At 30.1% G+C, this 18,411-nt stretch overlaps 2 protein-coding genes across 2 annotated transcripts in view; both read left to right on the top strand.

Moving 5' to 3' along the window:
* LOC122505686 overlaps positions 1 to 18,411 on the top strand; it is a 654,464-nt gene that overhangs the window by 258,349 nt on the left and 377,704 nt on the right. The gene's annotated exons all lie outside the window — the stretch shown is intronic.
* LOC122505688 lies at positions 483 to 1,706 on the top strand. The gene is made up of 2 exons (XM_043617470.1): positions 483 to 895; positions 1,014 to 1,706. The coding sequence occupies exons 1-2, from the start codon at positions 502 to 504 to the stop codon at positions 1,562 to 1,564; spliced, it is 945 nt and encodes a 314-aa protein (XP_043473405.1). The 5' UTR covers positions 483 to 501; the 3' UTR covers positions 1,565 to 1,706.

Raw genomic sequence — 18,411 nt, 5'->3', positions numbered from 1 at the left:
CGACCCTTTGGAGCATATTTTCCATGTTAAAAAAAACACTAAATACGAAAGACAACGTAGACATCAGCAAATTTCAAAATTTAAAAAGTTTAATTAAACAGAATCGTAAAGGGTATAAACCTAAAAAATCGGCAGTATTCAAATGGACAGAAGTAATGGAATTCATGAAAAGTGCATCAGACCACATTTATTTAGGTGTAAAGGTTATTACCTTTATTTATGTTTATTTTATGTTTACTTTATTTATAAATTATTATTATTATTATTATTATTATTATTATTATTATTATTATTATTATTATTATTATTTTTATTATTATTATTATTATTATTATTATTATTATTATTTGTTTACTTCATTTTATAGTTTACTTTATTTATAAATTATTATTATTTATGTTTACTTTAATTATTTATACTATGAATTTGAATTCTTACATTTAAAATTTTTTCAAGGTTATTCTAATATTTGGAATTTGCGGAGCGCTCAGGTGCGACGAAATGAAAAACCTTAAGGTGCAGGACATCGAGAATCTAGGCAACAAGTACCTTGTGTCAATTACCGATACCAAAAATGATAAACCTCGCCAATTTATAGTTGGCGAAATGTTTTACGACAAAGTTAATAGCTACTCTTCGTTGAGACCAAATGACGAATTTACGGATCGATTTTTTGTCCAATATAATAAAGGAAAATGTATTCGTCAAGTTATTGGCCGAAACAAATTTGGAGAAATTCCTCAGCTTATAGCTGAATATTTGAAATTGCCAAATTCAAAACTTTATACTGGACACTGTTTTCGGAGAACATCAGCTACTCTTTTAGCTAATTCAGGTGCCAGTGTTACGTTGCTTAGGCAACTAGGAGGATGGACATCAAGCAATATCGCAGAAGGTAATTTATTTATTTGTTTAATTAATATATATAAACTCGAATTTGATTCTTCACTAGATATTTATACAGTACTTTTTTTATTAAATAACTTATTTATTAAAAATTTACTTATTTACAGGTTATGTAGAAAATTCGATGACAAATAGGCAACAAATTTTTGAACGCATAATTCATGAAGCTGCTCAGGTTAAACCATCGACGAGCAAAAACAGTTCAAATAAAATAATCATTCAGAATAAAAATGATAAATCTGCAGAAGCAGATTTGGATGATTTTTTTGAGAATTTTGAGGTTACTGAGCAGGAACTAAATTTAATAGATCAATTAAATGAATCAAAGGAACCTTGCTCATTGACACCTCAATTTACAACTGCAAATAACAATAAAATCCTCGTGCCAAACCATAACCAACCAAAACCAGCTCAACATTTTACCTCTAAACCACCAGTTAGAGTATCATTTCAGGGACCACCAAATGAACCACCGAAAAAAATACTTAAAATTTCAGCAGGTAAAGCTAGTGCAGTTGGACAGACTTTGCAATCTTCATCTGGTCAACGAGTAGAAATTAATAAGGATATAAATTCAACTTTCGGCAAAAATTCATGTGTAAAATATGAAAACTGTGTATTTCACGGGAATATCACAAACAATTTTTATTCTTCATGAACACTTGAAAAATTATTCAGTTAAATATCGTCGAAATTAATTGCTCTATTAAAAGCGGTACTACGAGTAGATATAAACTTGTAAGAAAGAATTGTTATTCATTTATAATATTAAAATAAAGAAAAATTTTGTATAAAATTAAATATTTCTTTACTTCTGTTTGTTGTTGCAAGTACTTCTGTTTGTTTTTTTTCGATGCCTGCCCCCGACCAGCAAGCACTCGCTTCGCTCGTGCTGCAAATGTCGGGGCAGGCATAAAAAAAAAACCTTGACTGAAAGAGAGAGAAAGAGAAAAAATCAGAGCTTCGAGAATGTCCGGTAGAGGCGCTGAAGCGAGGAGCAAAAATAAAACATGGCTGTTCGATTTGAGGATGTCAAATTGCAATATTTTTAATAAGTGAATTAATAAGCGTACTTTCGACCGTATATAAAGAAAAATGGTATACATTACATGGGCATAAAGTTCGAAATTCTCGCACCGCGGGAAATGATGCCCGAGGCGAAGCCGAGGGCATCATTTCCCGCGGTGCGAGAATATCGAACTTTCTGCCCTTATAATGTAATATACTATTTTTCGTAAATTTAATGTAAAATCCCCAAAAATCAATATTTTTTGACCGGACATGTCTCTTTCTCTTCAGAAACGTTCAAAGAATGAAACCTAATTGTTCAATTAAAAAAAATTCATTTTTAATATTGTTCAGTATATCTGAGTAATACTCAGGCGCGAGTCCCTTAGAAATTGCTCTATAAAATTAATATGGAAGCAGATAAATATAAAACTAAATATATCGTTGGAAAGGTAATAAAACAAGCTTTCTAATGATGTAATATCGAGTCTTTAAATTTATAAACCTGGGCTAGGCAGTCTCTTAAATAAAGCGAAAAGCGTCCTGCCGGCAGGACCGGGCTTCGTCATTCTGTGACTAAAAATTATGTGAATTTTTGGAACATGTAACTTCTTCAAACTACCCAGCCCTTAGTTTTGAACTTACAAGCTCGATATTTATATGCGCTGAAAGCTTGTTTCGTTACCTTTCCAATGATATATATCATTTTTTATTTATCTGGATCCATGTTAGTTTTCTTTAGTGATTTCGGAGGGATTCACCTGAGTCTTTTTCGTCTTGCCGGAAGAACGTTGGACGATCTATCATTAAGTTGTTTTTGTATCTTAATTTATTTCCGAGATATGATTGAAAAAGTGATGGCATGTTTTTTCATAGAGTCGCGTGTAATCGTCCTGATTCTCTTGGATGGTAGTGTATATATATATATATATGGGCAATTCCACGCAAGATTTACCTATGACCTTGAGAATTCGGTTAAACATATTTTTTTCTCAATCTATATGGAAAAAAAAGAAATACGTGTTTTTTTATTTTTGTTTAATCGCCCAAATTGTCGAGTTATGGATTTTCGAAATTTTGGATTTGTAACTGTAGACATATTTTCAGTAGCTTATAAGTCTGAAAATATTGAGTTTAGAAAAAACTTGTCAAGGAATGAAAGTTTTAGTTTTCTTTCAACTTTTCAGAAATGTAAAAAAAAATTTTTTTTTAAATTTTTTATTAAAAAAAAATTTTTTTTTTATAAACAAATTAATTTTTTTTAACTTTGGACCCTTTTTTTTAAATTTATTTATACCTTATAATATACAGAAAATTTTCCAAAAAGTTTTGGAGTGGGCCCACGCGTTTAATGAGTTGTACAAAATTTTCAAAAATCACGTGCAAGGTGCTCGCGTTCTACAAACGCCTCACAATGGAATTTTTTTACAATTTACTTCTCAAAAAATGTCTACAGACTAAAATTTTTAATCGATTCGAGTGTTTTTTGTTTTAAATAAAAGGAAAACAATTTCTGAAGATATCTCTCCATGCAAACCTAAGAATCTTCAATTATTTATAATTTTTTTTAAAAACAAAAAGTTAACAAATTAATTGTGTAGTTTCCTTTAAAAATAAAAGATTATTTTCTTATTTTGCTACTACACATGTCCTAAATCAGATTCAATTAATATAATATACGACCACCAAATAAATAGTAAAACATAAAATAATTTATATAAAATGTTATAAACAATATTAGTTAACAAATAGTTAACTTTGGTTCCTCTCCATTAAAAAAACTTTGTTCTTTCATATTCATATTTTACTTTAGGTTCATTTAATGAATACATCTCCCTTTCGTTAAAAAACAATTTTTAATTGTTATAAATAATAATAGTTAACAAATAATGAATTTTGGTTCCTCTGCACCAAAAAGAATTTTTTTCATAGTTTTCATTGAAGTTTATTACAAAGAATATATGTTAAAAAATAGTGAACGTATGAAATAGTTTGTTCAATAACTATAAACAATTTAATTTATATAAATTTGTATTCAATGTTATTTTTCTTTCCTTGTGTTTTTGAAAATTAAAATAAAAAAATTAATTAAAATAAAATAAATGCAATTAATATATATTTTACATTAAAATGTTTATTGTTTTATTTTGACACAAACATTCTTTGTAATAAACTTCAATGAAAACTATGAAAAAAATTCTTTTTGGTGCAGAGGAACCAAAGTTCATTATTTGTTAACTATTATTGTTTATAACAATTAAAAATTGTTTTTTAACGAAAGGGAGATGTATTCATTAAATGAACCTAAAGTAAAATATGAATATGAAAGAACAAAGTTTTTTTAATGGAGAGGAACCAAAGTTAACTATTTGTTAACTAATATTGTTTATAACAGTTTAGATAAATTATTTTATGTTTTACTATTTATTTGGTGGTCGTATATTATATTAATTGAATCTGATTTAGGACATGTGTAGTAGCAAAATAAGAAAATAATCTTTCATTTTTAAAGGAAACTATACAATTAATTTGTTAACTTTTTGTTTTTAAAAAAAATTATAAACAATTGAAGATTCTTAGGTTTGCATGGAGAGATATTTTCAGAAATTGTTCTCCTTTTATTTAAAACAAAAAACACTCGAATCGATTGAAAATTTTAGTCTGTAGACATTTTTTGAGAAGTAAATTGTAAAAAAATTCCATTGTGAGGCGTTTCGTAAAACGCGAGCACCTTGCACGTGATTTTTGAAAAATTTGTACAACTCATTAAACGCGTCGGCCCACTCCAAAACTTTTTGGAAAATCTTCTGTATATTATAAGGTATAAATAAATTTAAAAAAAAAAAGGGTCCAAAGTTAAAAAAAAATTAATTTGTTTATAAAAAAAAAATTTAAAAAAAAATTTTTTTTTACATTTCTTAAAAGTTGAAAGAAAACTAAAACTTTCATTCCTTGACAAGTTTTTTCTAAACTCAATATTTTCAGACTTATAAGCTACTGAAAATATGTCTACAGTTACAAATACAAAATTTCGAAAATCCATAACTCGACAATTTGGGCGATTAAACAAAAATAAAAAAACACGTATTTCTTTTTTTTCCATATAGATTGAGAAAAAAATATGTTTAACCGAATTCTCAAGGTCATAGGTAAATCTTGCGTGGAATTGCCCATATATATAGTATAATATACAAAACGACCCAGATTGTTAAGCACTCTCCTTTCCCATAACCTACAAATGATGGCAAACCGCTCCTTCACTTCGTGCTCCTCATTCGTCATCTGTGAACGACCAAAGCACCGTTTCTCTCCGTTGATCTTGTCTTTTGTAAAACTAACTCCTTTATATATTTTTATAAAATACAATCTCAAGCAACAACTTACAGTGCGACAATATATTATTATTATTACCATTATTATTGTTTATACTAATAATAATAAATTCATTTTTCTTTTTATCTTTTTCAATAAATAAAGTGGGCTTTTTGACAAAGAAATATTTTATGTTCCTATCAAGAACTGTTTTTATTTCTAACCATTTTTTTTCAATTTAAAACGTGTATTGTTTCATATATTTATATATATATATAAGGGAAGTGTTCCGGTTGTGGGCACCTTTTTGTTTTTGCCTCATAACATTTTTCCATGTGCATATTATACAAATATATGTGTACGAATTTAAAGCTAGAGGTCTAAGGTGACTGTCAGTGAAGGAATTAAATTGATTCCTTTAAATAAAAAAGTTTTATTAGAAATTTAGTGAAATGGGAATTTTTTGACAAAAAAAATTTTGTACCCGGTTGTGGGCACCCTTGAAAAATCCGCTAAAAATGGAAAAATATTAAAGGAAATCAACACAAATAAAGAAGAAATGAAAGTTTCTTTATTTTAAGAGACTTTGCCGGGATAAAGAACAAAAATGATGACACGTTTTCACACTATGCTCATCGCTAACAAAAGCATAATGCTTGCATGTGAAGTAGCTAGTATGCATAACATAACGCACTTCGAATGCACTGAACGACTATATTCATCGCATTTAATGGAGTTTGCGGCTGTCACTTTCCTTGGCAGAAAGTTTAGATAGATGAGACAGTAGTCCTCATCATTGTCAGATGGTAGAGCTTCCTTAACATAAAGGTGCCCACAACCGGGAATGAAAGTCATTTTTTAAAAAGACCAACACATTTTGTGATGCAGGATTTTGGTTAAACACGAAGGTAAATCACAAAATATAATGACAACACTGCAAAAAAAAAATTAAACCCTTTTTTTCTGAACGAATCTACACCCATATGTTGCTCTTCGAAAACAATACAAAATTACTTTTTTATTTATTTAATGCAAATTTTCTTTATTATGCTCACAGCTATTACACAAATGCATATATTTGTTTCGTTATCAATACGAAAAGTCCGTATTGTCAACGATTACGACTTGCAATACTTAGTTCAGTAAAGTCTGCTTGCCGTCGAAGTTTACGTAGGGGTGCCCACAACCGGAGAGTGCCCACAACCGGCGCACTTCCCCTATATACATTTTTTTTCAAAAAAGTAATTCTTCCTTGGAAAGAAACATTCTTTTTGTTCCATAAAATCTGCTTTCACTCAAAAAAATTGATTCTTGTTCCAAAGAAGCATTCGCTGTTCAATAAAACATGCTTTTTTGTTTAAAAAACAAAGCCTTATTCCGAACAATTGTATTTCTTGCTTTAAAATGCTTTATCTATTTTTGCTCAATGAAATATGATATGTTGTATAGAAACATTTGTTACACTGAAAAAAATGATATTGTCAATTCTGACATACGAGTATGTGTATAGGTGAAACAGCAATACTGTATGGCTGTTCCATATCCACCAATATAATATGTGAGAATTGGCCATATTCATGGCAGTACCAAAAATATATTTTTCTCAGTGTATTATTAATATAAATTAATAATTTTTTTGTTCCAAAAGAAATACTCTTTAAATCTGAATTAGCGAAAATTCACTAATTTCCTAGAAAAGATATATATATTCCTATTCTGCTCCAAAATAGTATTTATTATTTGCGAAAGAAAAAGTTTTATTGAATCTTTTTCTTTGTTTTAAGTAAAAAAAAGATTTTTTCCCAGAAAATCCGCTTTGTCCTTCTTTGTGTAATCTAATTAATGATATTTTTGGTACAGTAGCATACAAAGCATCTTAGTGAAATTGGTATGTTTTAGCGTGCGCGAATCTCTCTTCCAGTGCATATCATCGTTCACTTGTCGTTCCCGCGCACTTACGACGATTATTATCCGCGAACGTGACGCCAAGAAAAGCAGCGCAAAAAAATGAGATTTTTATCACCGCGTCCACTAGTATTCCGAGGAGTGGTCTTGCCAAGTACCTCATGAGTTCCTCGCCGCTTCTGCCCACTCTCCTTCACTGTAAAACTACTCACTGACATTCTTTGGACTTTTTATGTCATTGGAGTCTGTATGGCAAGGATGTGGATATGAGAGAAGAGGTGTCTTTTAAATCAGCCTCAACATTCAACACAACTCATTCTAACTTATGACTTAATAGATTCGGATACTATAGATTAAATACAAGGAACTTCTCTTTTCCTCTCATTTTTATCTTGTACAAGTAAAGAACAAATTTTTTCTCCAACGCTTGCTCTGGTAGGATACTTTACTAAAATTAAATTGGAATATATTAAATTAAATAACACATAATTTAAAACCTGTGTACTTTTTATGTTTTTGGGCTTGTTAATTACAAATCTGAAATCGGTTATAAGTCTCTTTGAAATAGCAGTTGTGACTGCTAAAACCTAAATAAAACCTATATTGTAGGCTGAAAATAGGGCTCAAATTTTGACTCGGGTCTGTTTACATAAATATTACATCAATAAAAATTCAAGTAGGGGAGACTGGGGCGAAAGGTTAAATTTTGCAAAAATGATTTTTTTAGACAATATAATCCGCTTAGATGCAAATATTTATATATCAATATTGTAGGGCAACTTTTCCTCTACAACTTTTAACATGCCTCCGGGACATATATGTCCCACTTAGAAAATTTTATGTAACTCTTATAAAAATTAACCAATTAATTTGCGCTAAATTGCTTTCTATTCCGAATGAATGTGGCTACAATTAAAAAAATAGTAAATTACAAAAAGTTGTAATATTTATTTTAAACAATAGAATAAAGATTGACTGTTTTAAAAAAAAACAGTTATGTTACAAACTATTTATTTTTTATTTTTATTTGGTTTATACACTCGTCTTAAGCTTATCTAGCTATACAAGTGTGTTTACATTTTCTCTTACATAATATTTCTTATATACATTTTCCTAATACTAAGTTTTGCGCCTACAGAGCGACTTGAAAATTAGGAGTACTCGCATTTGCCTGGACCACCCGTCTAATGGGTTTTCTCGCCAGTGGAGAGGGAAACTGTAGAAAACCTCTCCTGAGTACAACCGGTTTATCGACAGTCGAGTTCTAATGGTGTGTACCGGACAATAATCGACGGTGCACATCATTATACCTCGACGTCAAACCTCCCGCTCAGATTGTCTCACTTGCCGGAAAAATACCAAGCCAAATGGGCGCGAACCAAGGGTACTATACCCTTGGTCCTTAAACGACCGCCAAGCGAGGCATCTATCCGACTGAGCTAGTCTGTCGGTTATGTTACAAACTATACATTTCATTAACATTTAGTGAATAATTTTTAACAAACACATCGTTTTTTATGTTTTTGGGGTCGTTGATTACAAATCTTAAGTCAGATTTAAAAAATTCAAAATTGTGGATCTAATATGTCCGACAAATTTTTAAACAAATTTCAACATTTTTTTAAATTTCATCAAAATTGCTTCCAAATTGTTACTCGGGGATTTTTGGGGTCACAGATTACGAATCCGATGTCAGTTTTTCAAAATTCAAAATGGCGGATCCAATATGGCGGACAAGATTTTAAAAAATTGCTTAAATTTGCGTCAATATTGTTACTTGGGGGTTTTCGGGGTCGCTGATTGCGAATCAGAAGTCAGATTTACAAAATTTTCAAAACTCAAAATGGCAGATCCAATATGGCGGACAAGATTTCAAAAAATTGCTTGAATTTGCTTCAATATTGTAAATCGGGGGTTTTTGGGGTCGCTGATTACGAATCCCATGTCAGTTTTTTAAAATTCAAAATGGTGGATCCAATATGGCGGACGATATTTTCAAAAATTTGTTTGAATTTGCTTTAAAAACGTTACTTGGGGGTTTTAAGGGTCGCTAATTACGAATCAGAGGTCAGATCAAAAAAAGAATTTTGAAATTGAAAATATCGGAACCAATATGTCGGACAAGATTTCAAAAATTGCTTCTATTTGTTTCAATATCAGTAGATTTTCCTTCTCTTTATTCTATTTGATTTAGACTATTTAATATTGATATCTGAAGTATTAACAATATGTTTTGGACATTTTCTGAATTTTAATTCTTGCATTAAAATTCGTCTGAACTTGAATCTCAGTTTAAACCAATTTTCTTCAGACAACTACCAATTTCTTGGTCTGTTGACCAAGAAATTGGTATATAATTACGCACTATTCTGTATATCAGCCTAAAAAGAACAATTAAACATTTTTTTATATAATTAACAGTCGCATTAGCAGGATTGTACCGTGCTATATTAGCTCCAACTATCCTTGCCCCGTGGGGGGAAAAGAAGCCCATATTTTAATTTTTCCTAATTTTGTTGTGAAACGACGTGAATTTAATTGAAAATAAATATGATATTCGTGTTCAGCAGGAAATTCCACTCCGGAAAACACTTACGTTTATAAATATTCGAAAGTACTAATAAAGAAAACAATATGATAAAACGTGACAAAGATTCCGTTGACATTTTTCCAAAACAGGTGTTTTTTTAAAATAAACTCCTAACTTCGCAAATGGTGGCAGATTGATTTCCAATTTTTACTATCATCTTTTGGTGTTAAGTCGCGAAAACATCATGAATGACGCGCTAATTTGAACAAGCCGTTTAATCAATTCAGCCACTAAGTATCCTTGCCCCATCCTCCCCTATATGTTTTTCAAAAGGCAAAAAAATTGCCAATTGAAAAAATTCATTCTCCTAATGTTTAAAGCATATTTTTTCCAATAAAAATCTTTGTTTGTAGGCGAAAAATACTAAAAAATACCATTATTATTCAATTTTTATATGAAAATTCATTCGTTTATTTTTATTACTATTTTATTATTATTATTATTAGTATGATTTCATTGTATGCCCTTTCGGGTCTTTACAATCTCCTCAACATCACTACTAAACTCTTTCTAACTCACAAACTCTTGTGGGGTCCCTACTTTTGCGGCTGCAGCCGACTTAGGTAAGGAGTACTCGCATTCGCCTGGACATTTGGCCAGGGGAGAGGAAAACTGCAGAAAACCCACTTCCCGAGTACAACCGGTTTATTGACGTCGAGTCATGAATGTACATTTGGATAGCCATCACAAATGCACAAACATAGCCTCGGGCGTCAAACCTCCCGTTTGATATATCTCGATCAGCGAAAAACCGAGACTGTAGCGATATTCACAGAGGGTCACCCATTTAAGCACTAACCGCGCTCAAATGGTGCTTAACCTTTGTGATCGCAAGCCACGAGTTCCGCCAACCGAGCTATACCATCGGTTTTTATTTTTATTACAAAAAATAAACTTTTTATTTTATTATTAATTTCAGATCCTAATTTTTATATAAAAAATAAAATATACAAAAAATTTAGAATAAAAATATGATCTGAAATTAGTTACAAAATTAAACAAATGAATTTCGATACACCAGAATAGAATAACAATAGTACAAATAAAGAGGTTTATTAAAAATGCTTCAAAAATTATATAAATTAATTTTTTCATTTGGCAATTTTTTGTGGATTCAAAAACATATTTTCTACAAAATTGAGCATGGATGATTTTTTTCTACTATTTTATCAATAAAACTTAAACTGACATCAGATTCGTAATCAGCGTCTCCAAAAACCCCTGAGTAGCAGTTTTGAAGCAAATAGAAGTAATTTTTGAAATCTTGTCCGCCATATTGGATCCGCCATTTTCAATTTAAAATTTAAAAAATATTCAAACTAATTTTTGAAAATCTCGTCCGCCGTATTGGATCCGCCATTTTGAATTTTGAAAAACTGACATAGGATTCGTAATCAGCGACCCCGAAAACCCCCGAGTAACAATATTGAAACAAATTTAAACAATTTTTTGAAATCTTGTCCGCCATATTGGATCCGCCATTTTGAATTTTGAAAATTTTTTAAATCTGACTTCTGATTCGCAATCAGCGACCCCGAAAACCCCCAAGTAACAATATTGACGCAAATTCAAGCAATTTTTTAAAATCTGGTCTGCCATATTGGATCCGCCATTTTGAAAAACTGACATCGGATTTGTAATCAGCGACCCCAAAGACCCCCGAGTAGCAATATTGAAGCAAAGTCAAGCATTTTTTAAAAATCTTGTCCGACATATTGGATCCGCCATTTTGAATTTTTTAAAACTGACATCGGATTCGTAATCAGCGACCCCGAAAACCCCCGAGTACCAATTTGGAAGCAAATCCAACCGCCGGATTCCCCGGGGGCACGAAAGGGTTAATAAAAAAGTGTTTGATATTTTTGCGTAAAATACATGTTTTGTCCTTTTTTGAAAAATTTTGTTTTTTTAACTTTTTGCCCCATGCTGGGGCGAATTGTTAAATGGCTGGGGCTAAATGTTTAATACTATTTCTAGCCTACTAAAACTATTTTCTGATAGGTGTTAAGTAGTAGATAAGTTAAACTATACGTAAACAAGTAATTTAGTTAACGGGAGGGTATAGTTAATTCTGTGAAAAAATGGCATGTTTTCGTGATTTTTTTTGGCGCTCTGGTTAGAGCCAGTGTATTGGACAAATTTCACATTTATAGTACATCATTTACAGATAATTTAGTAAAAATTTGAAAGCTATATGATGAGAAGGAACTGACGAAGACGCCTTAAAAAAACCATTTTGCGGTGTTCACTATAAGTCGAAGCTGGATCATCTGAATTCAAAAACCCAAGATTTTTTTGTTAACTGATGAGTATCCCGAGGTAACGCTGTCGAGTTTTTATTTTTTTTTCATTTTTGGCACCACTTTGAAGTCAAAAAATCGATTTTTGCTATAAAATGGCAACACATTTGTTATTGTAAAATGAGTAATAATTAACAAAAAAATAAAAACTCGACAGCGTTACCTCTCCATTTATGTGTATAAAAAGTGTACCAAATTTCAAAAGAATCGGTGCAGTAGATTTTGAGTGACAGTGAACACCGACTTTAAAAACAGCAAGTGTGGGGAAAACGGTTTAAGGAAAGGGTATAGTTAATTCTGTGAAAAAATGGCATGTTTTCGTGAGTTTTTTTTGGCGCTCTGGAGAAAGTCAGTGTACTGGACAAATTTTACATTTATAGTACATCATTTAAAGATAATTTAGTCAAAATTTGAAAGCTACATGATGAGACTGTCGGACGACTTTCGGTCGTCCAAGGGAGGTTTGCACACTGGACGATTTTTGTCGGTCGACCCAGTAATTTGATTGTATACCTGTGAACTCAAGAATACTTTCAGTTGCTTATGTTAACCTGCTAGACGCACAGTACACGCATAGAAAGGGTTTGCTGTGGCAGTGAACATTTTGCTGCCACAGCAAACCTTGTTCGTTGAAATAGGGACAGCGAAAAAGTTCGCTGTGAGATCAAACAAGTTCGCTATGACAGAAAACTCGCATAAATTTTTACTAATGTTTGCTTTCACAGATAACATGTTCGCTGCCACTGCAAACTTCTTAGCTGTGGTAGCTAATTTTCAGAGATTTCACAGCAAACATCTGTTTACTGCTGCAGCTAATTTCTTTTTTTCCGTGTACGTGGCACAAAATTAGCGTATTTTCATTTGAGTTCTGCTTAAAAACAATGAATTCTAAAAAAAACTATCGCCATTTGGCTGCTGCGTCGTCGTCGCATTAATCGTCAAAAGCTTAAGCGAGCTCATTGGGTGCATCCAATTAATCAGATGAGGGAACAGGAGAATCAATTTGATCTTATGTATCTCTCTAATTGCATTTAAACGACGCTTTGTACTATTGTGACGTCAGTCATTCTTTCTCTATCTCTTGTTTACGTTACTCTGCTTGGTCTCTAGTAATGAGTTTTCACTACAATTTAATGGATTTTTGACTGAAGAAGGCCCTATGCCTGAAAATTATCTTCTTTTTAATTAGATTAGATGTATTAATACATTATTATTTATTAATATTCAAATTACTATTTATTAATTATTAATATATTAGTAACATTCATTAATATTTAATATAATAATAAATAAAATTTAAAATTTTATAGTTTTAATGATTTGACTTAATTTCATTAATAAATTAATAATAAAAAATTATATAAAAAAATTTATATTATAAATAAAAATTATATGTAACTATTAAGAGAATTACTTTTTGATGATTATTGCTCGAAAACTATCAACGACGGACGACAAATTGCCGTTCAGTGTGCAAGCATCTATTTAGTTCAATAAGCGACTGGATCGACGACACGACACGACAGTCGTTTGTCCCAGTCGATTTGGACGACTGCAACACGACACTTTTGTCGTGTCGTTTTAAAATCGTCCCGTGTGCCAGCACCCGTACACTTTTTCAGTTAACTGCAAAATTCTTGTCGTCCGACTTTTTGTCGTCCGACACAAATCGTATAGTGTGGCACGGGCCTAAGTCGAAGCTGGATCATCCGTCAGTTTTGCTCGGATCTGTTTCAAATTTTCACACAATACTCGTGAAATATAGTAGATTAAAATAAAAAAAAAGCTAAAATACTATACCCTCCCCTTAATAAAAGATCTGTGTTTATTTAACAAAAGCTTTAGAACAGTTATAAAGTTAATAAATTTAAATTAAAAAAAAAATATTTTTTTTGGTTTATTTCACGTGAACGGTCTTGTTTCTTGACAGAGTACTTGCCTAATGTCAAATAAATAATTTTTTAACAAATAAACCCAAAAAAAAAAATGTTAAAAAAATTTTTAACATGTAAAAATGCATTTAACATTTCGCCCTAGGGTGAATTTTTGACTTTAACAGCAAATCTAAAAAATCTGACTAAAGATATTTAGCAAATACCTTTAGGTATCTCTTCAGGGGACCCAAATAAGGACCTAAAAAATTGCGATGAAAATAAATTCAAAAAATATACTGAAAAGTTGATATTTTCTTTTACGAAAAAATTTTCAAAAGTAGGCTGAAAACAAACTTTAAATATGGACACCACAAAAATAAACAAAATGTCACATAACTCCGGACATATATTTAGAGTGATAACACCCTTCTATAATCAAAATTGCAATGCTCTAACTATTTCCGTTCGAAAGATAATGAATTTTAACTGTTTTGACAGTTTAACCTTTCGCCTCAGTCTCCCCTAAAAAGCAATTTTTTAAAAGCAAATTAATATAACAAAACTTTTTTTAATTTGGTAAGAAAATTCCCGGTTTTTCCCGGTCAATTAAACTCCCGGCTACTTCTCGGTTTTCCCGCGCCGCGCGGTTGGTAGACACTCTGTTAAATGTATTTGTAGAAACTAAAACCCTTCGAAGACTGGTACGACAGCTAGTAATATAATATAATATATGAACATAAAAAAGAGTCTTTCATAAAATAAGTCAATTTTTGTTGCCATCTATAGATTTATTTATATATGGTTAAAATCAAGTTTTGAAAAGAAAAGATAAACCTGGAAAAATTTGGACAAAGCCAGGAATTATGTTAAACAAAAATAGACACCATGTTTCACTTTTTTCTTTACATTGCTCAAAACATCTTTAAGAGTTAAATCTAGAAGTAAAATAGCAAAGAACATAATGATAGTATCGTATCACAGGTGACTTACAATTCTTGACATCCTGCAATATCATTTTAATCATAAAAAATCTTCATTTTCAATACTTCTGAAGTTCTTGTAATTAAAGAATATTGGATTAATTGGATAAACGAATAATTCTGAATTGCATTATTTTGACGTCAAAATCTTAATCAGAGACACAAAAAATACTATTTAATTAAGCTTGATAGTAATTCTTAACAATTATAATTTTTTCATAATGAAAACATTTTTATATTTACATCTTAGTTATAGGATAGTATTTTGGAATTTTCCGAAAAATTTATATATCTCCCGATCTAATTAATACTTTTCAAATCTGTAAATTTATAAACCTTACTTCCTTGGGTGAAGGTCTAACAATCAGTCAAATTTGGTTTCAAGTTTGAGTAAAATTGATTACAATATACCAAAAAATGGTAAATTTTCAAATTTTTCATAACTTTCGTTAATGTATTTTTTTTAATCTAGTATGGCTAGGATTTTAAGTTAGACTTATACCTACAAGACTGACAAATTTCACTTTAATCGCGATTAAAGTGAAATGCGCCTGTAAAAAATATTGGTAAATTTTCTCTTAGGTAATTTCTCTTATTATTTTGGGTAAAGCCGTTTTACCTAAAACTTTTGGTGATTCTACAAAAATTGTGAAATATTACCTAAATAAATTGGAAAATTTTCTTAAAACTTGGGTAAACTCTTGGTAAAATTTCCAAATTTTGAGGGTAAAAGCATTTTACCCAAAGATGTTTGGGTAATTTCTTTGGAAATTAAAAATTTTTTTTGAATAATTTGTTATTAGCTAAAACTTTTAATATTTTTACAAAAATTGTGTAATATTTACCATAATTGGAAAATTTTTCATTACTTATGTTTTAATGTCCATAATAGTTGTGTAAAATATTTCTTCCTTTGAAATATTTGTCACATCTGGTTCGTCTTAAGATGGTCAGCTAAGGGTTCCGCCTGGCAAAAGATCCAATTTTATGACTTTTCAAATACCGGGTTTTTTATTATAGTTTCATTTAGATGGAAAGTTTGTGAAATTTTTCGAATAAAAGAAATATAAAGGAAATATTTGGAAGTTTTCCATAATTTCTTAGAAATTTTTGTAAAAAGGTCCGTTTAGCGTCAGTTGCTCTGCAGCATTTGCCAGAGAAGTTAAATCCGCGCGTGAAGGTTTTCTCGTTTTTACAGTGTTTTTAATAAAAAATGTGGTTTTTAATTCAATTTTTCGTTTATGCCTTGCTCTCTTTCAAGGAAACTTCGCAAATTTAAACTTTATCTACACATGATATTGTTTTAAAATTATTTGTCGGGATTTATATTTGTCGGGAAATTGCTTTCGGGAAAAACATTTTTCGGAAATATAGTTGTCGGGACAATAGCTGTCGGGACTGCAGTCGGGAAAACTACCGGTAATCAAGTAAATATATGTGTGATGTGATATTTTATAAATAGTGAACAACAGTGAATTTTTTAATTAATTAATCTGCTTGTATGTATTATCAGTTATTTCGACTATTGTCAATTTCTCGTTATAAGTAGTTTAATGATAAGTGTTGATTATGATTAATCTAATATAATATTCATACTATTTTATTATTGTTTTACATAACTGTTTATTATTGTATGTGAAAAAAATATTTTGTAAAATAGTTTTGTACTAAAACATATTTCATGAAATAAAAAGAATCTCTATGATCTACAATATTATTGTTTAAAATTTTATTATCGAATTTTTTTAAATTGCGGATAAAAAATTAACAATTACACTTCATCACTTAAGTATTTTTCTAAAATATTTAGATAAAATTATTGCAAATCTTGTATATTTTTCCTAAAATTTCATGGGTATTTCTACACATAAATTTGGGCAAAAGTACAAAAACTTGTGTAATTTTACCTAAAATTGTTGGGTATTTTTTCCAAAACCTTCGTAAAAGTTACCAAAAAGTTTGTATTTTTACCCAAGAACTTTTAGGTATTTCTTCCAAAATGTTTGGGTAAAATCACTAAAAATCTTGTGCATTTTTACCTAAAACTTAATAGGAATTTTTTCAAAAAGTTTTGGGTAAAACTACTAAAAAACTTTGTGTATTTTTACCCAAAAATTCTTGGTGTAAATTACTTCGCGTCAAGCCATTTTTAAGTGACGCGCGGTCGAAATTTTTGGGACAGACATATAAATGCATACGACATTTTGTTATTGTTGTCATTTTCGGATTTCTTAGTGTAGAAAAAAATTTAAATTCCGATTTTATAGCATAAAAAGTAAACAAGTGGGTTTTTTACCCTCTCTACTCTAGTGAAATTTTTAGCTGCTGCAGGTAAAGGTTTTTTCCAACAAATTTTCAACATTCAAAATGTCGAATTCAATACTTCCGACAATAAAATTAAAAATTAGTAATTAGAAACTCCAAAAATTTGATTTCTTTAGGATAGCTGCAATTACGACTCCGATGTTAGTTTTTCTCGATTCAAAAACCCTCGACTAACACGATTCAAGCGAATCTAATAATTTTTTTTAAAAGTCCGCAATATTGGATCCGCAATTTAAAATTTTTAAAAATTAACACCGGGTTCATAATGAACGACCTCAAGAACCCCTAACTAATTCGTTTCAAGGAAATCTATCAGACTTTTAAAATTAATTATTGTCTTGACACACATTGTCTGTTTTTTTTATATATTTTACCTACCATAACACTTCATAGCTTAATATTATGGGACTCAAATTGTTAAAATATAAAAAGAACTTAAATTTTAAGTCAACTTTGATAAAAAAGGTAAAGAATTTAATTTTTAACGTTTTAAGCTATTAAAAAATAAAATTTTATCGTTAAGAAGAAATGTTTGTTACATTTTCAGTTATTGAAAATTAAGTTTATCACAGCTTTCTGCTATAGGAAATTTAAAATTTTATTTGCATTGCTTCTTCATAGAGAAAGTATTGTAATACTAAAATTTTTCGAGTTCAATTTTTTGACATATCTTTATGTTAGTTGACCTCAGGAGTTCAAAAATGACATTTTTAAAAAATGTCATTATGTGTGTGTGTGTGTGTGTAAAAATCACATTTTTATAAATATCTCGAGATCATGAAGAGCTTAAGGGATGAATTTTTTTTAAATTGTAGGTCTCACGTGTGGACATAAAATGAGAGTACTTTGAAATAGATTAATAAAATTTAACTATATTTTTTTTGGATTTTTAATTTTGAGAAAAAACGTTTTTTGCACATAACTTTAAAAAAATGTTAGGATACCTATAAATATTTTCCATAATTTTGTAGAATTTTTTTAGACGCATCTTTTGAACCCTAATTAAACATTTTTCGTCCATAACCGGAGATATTAAACTTTTAAAAATCTAAAATTTTGTGAAATAAGACTTTTTTAAAAATTTTGTTGAAAAATGTAGAAGTAACATTAAAAGTATCGTTACCAACTTGTAGAGCATTAAAAAACGCTTCGATTGAGCTACTCTTGAACCTAATTCAATCATAAAGGGCCTAGCGGAGTAAGCATGCAAA

Source organism: Leptopilina heterotoma, unplaced genomic scaffold, assembly GCF_015476425.1.
Source record: "Leptopilina heterotoma isolate Lh14 unplaced genomic scaffold, ASM1547642v1 Lhet_362, whole genome shotgun sequence".
Lineage (NCBI taxonomy): Eukaryota > Metazoa > Arthropoda > Insecta > Hymenoptera > Figitidae > Leptopilina > Leptopilina heterotoma.
Note: the sequence above shows the minus strand (reverse complement) of the source record. Positions and strands in the feature narration are given on the sequence as shown.

What these genes read in the sequence shown, in the direction of transcription:
- LOC122505688 (XM_043617470.1), top strand. Translation starts at nt 502, where the DNA reads ATGAAAAACCTTAAGGTGCAGGACATCGAGAATCTAGGCAACAAGTAC. An exon ending in ATCAAGCAATATCGCAGAAG is followed by an intron (nt 896 to 1,013) that starts GTAATTTATTTA and finishes ACTTATTTACAG; the next exon opens with GTTATGTAGAAAATTCGATG.